The 9,192-nt window shown below is 61.8% G+C and overlaps 1 protein-coding gene across 2 annotated transcripts; it reads left to right on the forward strand.

Moving 5' to 3' along the window:
- The first annotated feature begins 2,164 nt into the window (after nucleotides 1-2,164).
- B4GALT2 (beta-1,4-galactosyltransferase 2) lies at nucleotides 2,165-8,806 on the forward strand. 2 transcript variants are annotated; one of them, XM_027892649.1, is made up of 7 exons: nucleotides 2,165-2,257; nucleotides 4,573-4,959; nucleotides 5,325-5,560; nucleotides 5,636-5,826; nucleotides 6,096-6,218; nucleotides 7,244-7,348; nucleotides 7,498-8,806. In XM_027892649.1, the coding sequence occupies exons 2-7, from the start codon at nucleotides 4,644-4,646 to the stop codon at nucleotides 7,646-7,648; spliced, it is 1,122 nt and encodes a 373-aa protein (XP_027748450.1). In that variant the 5' UTR covers nucleotides 2,165-2,257; nucleotides 4,573-4,643; the 3' UTR covers nucleotides 7,649-8,806. The 2 variants fall into 2 exon arrangements, with proteins under 2 accessions (XP_027748450.1, XP_027748460.1); XM_027892659.1 differs by lacking the exon at nucleotides 2,165-2,257 and adding an exon at nucleotides 3,908-4,064.
- Nucleotides 8,807-9,192: the final 386 nt, after the last annotated feature.

Genomic DNA, 9,192 nt, shown 5'->3' on the forward strand with positions numbered 1-9,192 from the left:
GCCTCCCTAAGATTGTGCTCTATGGGGAACTTGCCACTGGCTGCCGCAAGAGAGGAGCCCCGAAGAGGAGATACAAGGACTGCCTGAAACAATCCCTCAGCCTTGGCCATATTGATCATCACCATTGGTCTACCCCGGCCTGCAATCGGGAGGCCTGGAGACACACCATCTATAACGCTGCTGCTGCTTTTGAGAACACATGCAGGATCACTCTGGAGGAGAAAAGACAAGGCAGAAAGAATCGTGTCTTGTCGATATCACCTGGGGAGTCTTTCTGCTGTGCCTTCTGCAACCGGACTTGTCTATTTCGCATTGGCCTTTTTAGCCATCAGCGCGCTTGTTGCAAGCGTGGGTACAGCCCTTCTCAAATCTTGGTTCGCGAAGCCCAGCCATGATGATGATCAGTGATGTGGAAAATGCCACCTGCCAAGGAACCAAGAGCTGGAGACGGAAACTGAGCAGCTTTCATCATGGATTCCTTGCAAAGGTGGAGTAGGGCTGGGCCTTGCTCTGCTCTCAGCTGCAAGCCTGTCTGCCGAAGGGAGCTGAAAGGAAGGGGAAAAGCCCTTGCTTGGGTGAGTAGCCAGGCATGGGGTAGGGAGAGGCCTCGGGGTTAGGGTTGCTCTAACTGGGCACAAATTCCGGGGAAGGGGGTGGAGTGTTTCTAAGCCCACTCATGGGAAGAAGGGAAAGGCTGTGGATAGCACAAGAAGTACTCGTGGTGGGCCAAACTTGTGGTGGGACCAGACCAAGATCTTTCAGTGATGCTGTTGTGGGAGGGAGACTGAGATTCCCAGCATTTCCTAGCAATGAAACATAGAAAGGGTGGTGTGTGTGTGTGTGGAGGGGGAAGAGCCACAAATAGGTTGCAAGGGACACTGAGCCAGCACCAAGGGGCAGGAGCGCAGCAGTCACCGCAGGTGGGTTGGTGGAAGTGCTGCCTTCCCAGCACTGCAGAGCAGGGCAGGAAGAAAAGCCGAGATACCCCGTCCCTGCTTTGGGAGGGGAATGGGCTCCAGACTTGCCCACATGCCCCTTTGTAAGGATAGGAGACCCTCCAGGGCCCTTGGGGTGACCCACGGCCCATCTCCCGTAGCCACCAGGGATAAGGTGAATATGCCCTGTGCTTCCTTGTTCTAGTTCTGTGTGTGTGTGGGTGGGTTCAAGGACTTTGACCTAAACGCCTGCTGCTCAAGCACAGAGAAGAAGCTTGAGTGGGGCTCCAGGATCTTGAACCTTGTGTCATTTAGAAGCAGCAGCAGGAGGAGGAACCAAGAGCTGGAGACAGAAGTTGAGCAGCTTTCATCATGGATTCCTTGCAAAGGTGGAGTAGGGCTGGGCCTTGCTCTGATCTCAGCTGCAAGCCTGTCTGCCGAAGGGAGCTGAAAGGAGCATCTGAAGGAAGGGGAAAAGCCCTTGCTTGGGTGAGTAGCCAGGCATTGGGTGGGGAGAGGCCTTGGGGTTGGGGCTGCTCTAACTGGGCACAAATGTCAGGGAAGGGGGGTGGAGTGTTTCTAAGCCCACTCGGGGAAGAAGGGAAAGGCTGTGGATAGCACAAGAAGTACTCGTGGTGGGCCAAACTTGTGGTGGGACCAGACCAAGATCTCTCAGTGATACCCTTGTGGGAGGGAGAGTGAGATTCCCAGCGTTTCCTAGCAATGAAACATAGAAAGGGTGGTGTGTGTGCGGGGTGGGGAAAAGAGCCACAAATAGGTTGCAAGGGACGCTGAGCCAGCACCAAGGGGCGGGAGCGCCGCAGGTGGGTCGGTGGAAGCGCTGCCTTCCCGGCACCGCGGAGCAGGGCAGGAAGAAAGGCCGAGATACCCCGTCCCTGCATCCCGGGGGTGTGCTCGGAGGGTCCGCCGTGCCGCGCTCGGCGCCAAGGGCCGAGCATCCCGGGGCGGAGCGGGAGGCACCGCGCACACCCCAGGGGGGTCTCTGCCTCCCCGGGACCCTCGCCCGTGAGCCCCGGTGCCCGCGGGACTGCCCTCCCGGCCCGGCGGCTCCGGGGCGGGCGGTGGCGGCGGCCCCGCCCGGTGCGGCGGCGGCGGCGGGCGGAGCCGGCGTGCGGGCGCGGCCCCGTCTCCCTGCGGCTCTCGGCGGTGCGGCGGCCCGGCCGGCTGGGCCCCCCGCAGCCCCGGGCATGGGAGCCCGCGGGCCGGCGGCCGGGGCTGGAGGAGGAAGAGGAGGAAGAGGAGGAGGCGGCGGCGGGGGCCGCTGACCGGCGCCGGGGCGGCGCGGCAGCCCCGAGGCCGCGGTGAGTGGAGCGGCGCGGGCAGGCCTTGGCCGGGCGGGGGAGGCCCGGGATGCGACCCCGGGGGGATGCGATCCCGGCCGCTGGTGGTTGGCACCGCCCCGGCTCGGGGAAAAAAGCCTCATTTTGAGGTTCTCATTTTTTAAAATAAGTTTTTGCATGTGTCGGGGGAAAATTAAGGGGGCGGGGGGGGGGGGGGGGGGGGGGGGGGGGGGGGGGGGGACTGTTAGTTGTGCTGAATGCGGCCCCTCGCCCCGCTTTTGGCCGGGAGGTGGCCACCTTTGCTGGCACCGGGGCCATCGGCTCCCGCCGTGCCTCTCTTCTCCCAGCCCTGGGATGTCTTGTGGGAAGAAGGATGGAGTCCATAGAGATGAGCATCCCCTCCAGAGCGAGCATCACCAGCCCCACGGCGTGTGCCGCACCCGCATGAATCCGGCATGAATCCCTGGGGACCAGCTCCCCGGCCCCAGGTTGCTTTTGGCCCCTCACACCCTGCAAAGATGCTGCGGTGGGGGGAGATGACATCATATTTCATAACCCCCTCCTTAGCGGATGTTTCTAAGCCCACTCATGTTCGTGGCGTCCTGTGGCCCCCGTTCGATGGAGTGCTTTGCTTTTGTTCCTGTGGAGTGTCGCTCTCCACTTGCCTCGTGGGCCGTCCTGCCAAAGAGCCCCTAAAACCTACTCTGAATTTTCCCTTTCTCCTCCTCGTCTGGTTGTTGAGGCACTGCCACTCCCTCCGTATGTTGCGAGGGTTTTTGGGGAGGGTTTCTGCAGGTGTTGGGGCAGGTAGGTCCCCACATCAAGGGCTGTGCAGAGTGACAGGGCACCATGACCGGGAGAAAGTTTGGGTGATAACAGCAAAGCTGGCTTTTCTCCAGAGGGCAACTTTCTAGAAAGGACCTGGGTGAGGGGTTGGGCTGCTGACACATGCCAGGAGACCCCCGGGCAGTGGGGACACTGCTCCACATCCTGCAGAGAGACGGTGGGCACAGTTGGGGCACTGGACTCAGAGCCTTTACCGGCACTTCCATACCTGCGATGGGCTCCTGCCAGCACCCTGCTGCCTGACAGGGTCAGCCCTGCGACTGAGAGAGTGCACCCCGGAGTAGGGTTGAGCGAAGGATCTTGCTTTGCATCTCAGCTTCGATCTCCGCTCCCAGCCAGTGTGTCTATCACTGCTGGCTTAGTGCCTTTCGGCTCCCCAGGGGGCCCCACTGGACAGGGTTGGCAGCTTCCAGTGGCTGCTCTCAGGCCCTAGACTGGTTGCCAGCGCCCTTGAGTCCTACCTGCACTCCTGGAGGGGGTCCTGCTGCGTATCCCCAGCCACTGGGGTCCCCCTGGGGCCCTGCAGTGGCACTGGCCTGTCCCAAGGTCCCCAGGTCCTTGTGAACCTCTGTGCCTGTCCCTTGTGATCGCCTTGCCCTGTCCTAGCAGCTTCCCTGAGAGTGGGGACTAGAGGGACAGGGATCAGGGCAGGAGCTGGGGTGAATGGCTGTGCTGCAGCCCGAGCCTGCAGTGGCAGGGCTGGGAAAGGCCTCATCTTGGACTCTACAGTGACCGTCCCAGCTGGTTTCCCAGCAGGATTCTGGCCCAGCTCCAGGTGTCATGTGGGAGATAAGGGGACCCTGACTCCTGGCATTTCCCAGTGTCCCAGGGGGCCTCGCCGCTGCCAGCAGCAGGAGGAGAGGGGATCCGTGCTGCTGACTGTAAGCCGGACCCCCCTGGACATGGCCAGGAACCGTGACTCCGGGGGGCTGGGACGTCCTGCTTGGCTCAGCTTGGTGTCAGCTGCGCAGCTGCTCTCCCGGTGGGTGCCCCGAGGATGGCCCCTGCCAGAATGACTCTCACTGCTGGCCCCGCTTTGGTGCCGCTGCTGGGCTCTAGCACTGTGGGGAGGGAGCAGAAAGGGGAACAGGGGAATGGAGCGCCTCAGAAAGGAGTGACTGGGGGGGAGACCTGTTCTCTTGGGACATCCCAGGCTGGCCATGTTTTAGGAGAACATGACCTTCTCCAAGGGCTCAACCTCCGTGGAGGCTCTTTGTGGAGGTGTCCCCATATGCTGTCCGGGTGGGGAAAAGGGAAGGGGAGTGGGTCAGTCCTGTTCTGGTCTTGGCCTAGGAAAGCAAGGAGGAGACTTGCTGTGTGTGCCTGAGGACCTGTTGTGTTTTCAGGGGGCTGTGCCTTCCGAGCAGGGGCCCAAGTGCAGCATTTCCCCTTCACCTCTGCGTCAGGCTTGTGCTGCTGCCCAGGTGTCAATTTGAGCTGGGGTTGGGGACTCAGGCTCGTGCCGTTCTGAGCGTGGGGTTTCTTGGCAGGATCAGAACCGTGGCTGGAGCCGCCCCCCTGCCCCACTAAGCGCACATGTCCGCCTGCCCGTGCCCGGAAGATGACCAGGCTGCTCTTGGGGGTGACCCTGGAAAGGATTTGCAAGGCCGTGCTGCTGCTCTGCCTGCTCCACTTTGTCATCATCATGATCCTCTATTTCGACGTCTACGCGCAGCACCTGGACTTCTTCAGCCGCTTCAACGCCAGGAACGCCTCGCGCGCCCACCCCTTCTCCAACTCCTCCCGCCCCAACGGCACCGTTCCCAGCTACGGGCCGGCCGGTGCTGAGGCCCCATCCCCCAGCACCAAGCCCAGCACCAACCAGTCCGCCACTGAGAAGCCCTTGCAGCCCTGCCAGGAGACACCTCCCGGCTTAGGTGAGACATGTGGGTGAGCACTGGGGGTGAATTTGGGCTCTGACTCTGAGCATAGGGCTGAGGTGGGTGCCCATGGATGACGTCCTTATCCCCTGTACCCTGGACATGGCTTCTTGGTGGTCCCCAGTGGTGAAGCAGTGGAGAACTCCCAGCCTGGAAGTGTTACCAGGACAGCTGGTTTCAGATTTTGTTAGCCCAGTCTCTCTGCCCCTGTTTAGGAATGGTTTTGGACATTCTCTGCCCTCGGCAGTGCCGGTTCCCCTTGCAGGTCCCCCTCACTGTTTGCTTTACCAGCCTGGGCGGGAGCGGCAGGTGACCATGACCCTGACCATGTCCTGACCATCGCCCTGCCTTCCCTCTTGCAGTTGGGCGCCTGCTCATTGAGTTCAGCTCTCCCATGAGCATGGAGCGAGTGCAGCGGGAGAACCCTGACGTGCGCCCGGGCGGCAAGTACACCCCTCCAGACTGCCTGCCCCGGCAGAAGGTGGCCATCCTCATCCCCTTCCGGCACCGCGAGCACCACCTCAAGTACTGGCTGCACTACCTGCACCCCATCCTGCGCCGGCAGAAAGTGGCTTACGGCATCTACATCATCAACCAGGTGAGGGGGGCAGGGGCGAGGGGGTGGCAGGGCTGGGTGAGGGGCAAGCAGACATCACTGAGCTCTGCCCTGCAGTTCGGTGAGGACACCTTCAACCGGGCCAAGCTGCTCAACGTGGGGTTCATGGAGGCACTCAAGGACGACGAGGAGTATGACTGCTTCATTTTCAGCGACGTGGACCTCATCCCCATGGACGATCGCAACCTCTACCGCTGCTACGAGCAGCCACGGCACTTTGCCGTTGGCATGGACAAGTTTGGGTTCAGGTGGGTGCCCTGGGGAGTTGGGGTGGTTTTGCCCACTCAGGGCTGGGGTGTCTCACTGGGATAACATCAGGGCCACCAACCTCCATCGTCACCTGGGGCACGCGTGAAGTCACTGGCTCAAATTGTGGACCTGGGATGGGAGAGGGTGCAGAGCTCTGGGTAGGAGCGTGGCACAGGAAACTGCTGATGCTCGTACCTGGGGGTCCCCATAGGGCTGACCTCCATCCTTGCCTGTTCCCCGGGCTGACCTGTTTGCTGTCAACCTGCAGGCTGCCCTATGCTGGCTACTTTGGTGGTGTCTCTGGGCTAAGCAAGTCCCAGTTCCTGAAGATCAATGGCTTTCCCAATGAGTACTGGGGCTGGGGAGGAGAGGATGATGACATCTTTAACCGGTAGGTGTCAACCCCTTGCCAGCACTGGCTGGTTGGGGTGTACCAGGGCTCCCCACCAAGGTTTTGTGGGGAATGTGTAATGGGCTGTGCTACATGTCAGGGAGGGATTGAATTACCCTCCAACTTTAGGGTTGATGACCCTCATGGATGGAACTGGCCTCTCCTAGGGTGTTGGGGGGCTGTGGGGCACCCCTCTACCATCCTTGTGTCTGAATCTCCCCCCAGCACGGTATGAGGTGCACCAGTGGGATGGTGTGCCTGTGACCTCTGCTCCAGACCAGGGCTGGCATGCTAAATTCGGATGCATCCAGGGCTGAGATGAAAAACTTGGAAGCATCTCAGTGATGGCCGTGCAGCGGCCACACAGTCATTCCTGCCAGCAGCCGGCAGGCAGCAGCACAGCCGCGTGCAGAGCCCAGATGAATCCCCCCACACACCCCCTGTGCTGGATGCCAGAGCTGGGCAGTGGCCACCTCATCTCCCTGGGGCTGCCCGGGGGAGCTGTGTGCAGCCAGTGATGCATAACCCGCCTGTAGTGGCCGGACGAGCAAAACACCCTGTGGGTGCCGTGGACACGCGGCACGGTTGTGATTGCCACACAAGGTGGGCTCGGCGTGGGGGATGAGCGGTGTGGAGCCCTGGAAGAGATTCAGGCAGCCCTTGATGTGAGAGGAGGGCTCTGAGGGAAGGGCTAGGCAGCGGCATTTGGGGAATGTAAAGTGCAGGGGCCGCGGAGGGAGGAAGGGATGGATGGCTGCACAGGGATGGCTGCCTGTGTGCAGCGCAGGCTGACCACAGCTACTGGGAGTGGCGCTTTGGGCACGGTTTGCCATGAGGCATGTGGCACCCCTGGTCATGACACTGGCCTGGGTGGGGCCTGGCTTTGCTCATCTCGGCTTGGCACAGCTTTGTTTAACCAGGGACAGGTTTATTTGGCCTGGGGTCTGACCCTGGAGGTCTCTGGGCTGGGGAATGTCCCACCCTGGCGGCCGCACACTGATTCCCCCCCTGCTCCCGGCCCCCAGCATCTCCCTGAACGGCATGAAGGTGTCGAGGCCCGACATCCGCATTGGGAGGTACCGCATGATTAAGCATGAACGTGACAAACACAACGAGCCCAACCCGCAGAGGTGAGTGAGCCACAGGGGCTGGGGCAGTCGGGACGCTGGGCGATCGATCACTGGGCTCCCCTGCTCTGCTCACCCCCGCAGAGGTCTGGCACTGCTGGCACTATGGCAAGACGTCCCCCCCACCCTCATCCTGCTCCTCTCTCCACCAGGTTCACCAAGATCCAGAACACCAAAATGACGATGAAGCGGGACGGGATCAGCTCGCTGCAGTACCGGCTGGTGGAGATCTCACGCCAGCCCATGTACACCAATATCACGGTGGAGATCGGCAGGCCACCGCCCCGCCTGGCCCGCGGCTAGTGCTCCTGTCACTGGGAGCTCCTGTGCCCAGGCTGGCTGGGCACAGCGGGTTTTGCCCCAGCTCAAGAGTCAGGACTGGACAGGGATGTTTTCTGCCTACTCTGCTGCCTTCTGGAGACGGCTGCCCCCCAGCCGGCCCCTCAGTCCCCAGGATTTCTGTCCCCCCCATCCCCACGAGTGTGTTTGCAGGACCCCTGCCCCATACGTGGTGTGTTGGCGGACGAGCCCGGCTGCCCTGTGAGCAGTTCCCGGCACAGAGGGAGGGGGCAGCCCCAGGCCTGGCAAGGAGCCCCCAGCTCATGCCAGCTCCTGCCTGCACCATGGGCGGGGAGGGTGAGATCCCACTGCTCTGCGAGAGCTGGGGATCCCCACCAGCGCTGTGAGAAGCGGGGTGCAGGCTTCCCCCTTTGCCAGCGCTGGAGCCTCTGCTGCCCCAGCTGGGGATGGGAGCAGCCCAGGCCCCCCAAACAAGCAGGCAGGATCAGGGCGAGGTTGCTGCCCTGGCTGGGCGTTGCCCACGCTGCTGGGCATGCAGATGTGGCTCGCTGTCTTCCTCTGCTTTAGTCTGGTGCTTAGAGCCGGGCCCCGTCTCAGCTCTGCCAAACAGAGACCTCTGGTTAGCAAATGTCCCTCGCTGTGCCTCAGTTTCCCCAGGGCTGGGGGGATGGCGGCTGTATCCCATCCCCCTTCTCCAAAGGCAGGTGCTGTGTGTGTGTGTGCAGCCCCTGCCTGCACCTGCCCTCACCTGCCCTCCCCGCTTTGGCGGGGGGGAATAGGGCTCATTTGAACCCCGCAGCCCCTCTTGTTAGGGGCTGGTGCAGCCTCCCTCTAGCAGGGAGGGGATCTTCCCCCTTGGAATCTCCCCTTGTCTGCCTTACCCCTTTCAGGCCAGGGGCAGGGGGGCTGCAGGCAGGAGCAGCTGGGGCATGCAGGGCAGGAGCCCTGTGCCCCTCCATGGGACTGGGAGCCCCGGCACCCCTGACACCCCACGGGGCGCTGGGAGCAGTGGGGTTGGGAGCAGGACAGCATGCCAGGGCTGGGGGCCACCGGCAACTTTTGTACATTTGAATGTCTGACCCTTTTTTCAGCGTACGTTGAATGCAGCGTTCGGTCGTAGAGACCGGGGGTTTTGTATTTAATAAAAGTTTGAAAAGTTGGCAGGGTTTGTGGGGCTAAGTGGGGGAAAAATCACCACGGGATGGGGCAGTGGGATTTAGGGGGTGGTGGGAGCAGCCTCGTTTGCCACCTCCAGCTGCAGGCTGGAAAGCAGAGCCCCTGCCTCACCCTGCCCACCCTTGGAGACCCCCCAACTCACTCAGCTCTGGGGGAACCTCACAGGTTGCTCAGCCTCTGCTACAGCAAAGTGCCCAGGGCATGTAAGGGCAAAACCAGCTCCCCTCACTGTGCCATGGACGCTGCCCTCCCCTTTCTTTGGGGACAGTGCTCTCTCCTAGCTGGAATAAGCCCCTGTACCCCATACTCTGCCTTAGCTGCAGCTGGTTTTGTAAGTCGAAGGAGCATTCCTCAGAACCCAGCCTGGCTGC

This window comes from Empidonax traillii, unplaced genomic scaffold, assembly GCF_003031625.1.
Source record: "Empidonax traillii isolate 1590-97213 ecotype Southwest subspecies unplaced genomic scaffold, ASM303162v1 scaffold15:size5535645, whole genome shotgun sequence".
Lineage (NCBI taxonomy): Eukaryota > Metazoa > Chordata > Aves > Passeriformes > Tyrannidae > Empidonax > Empidonax traillii.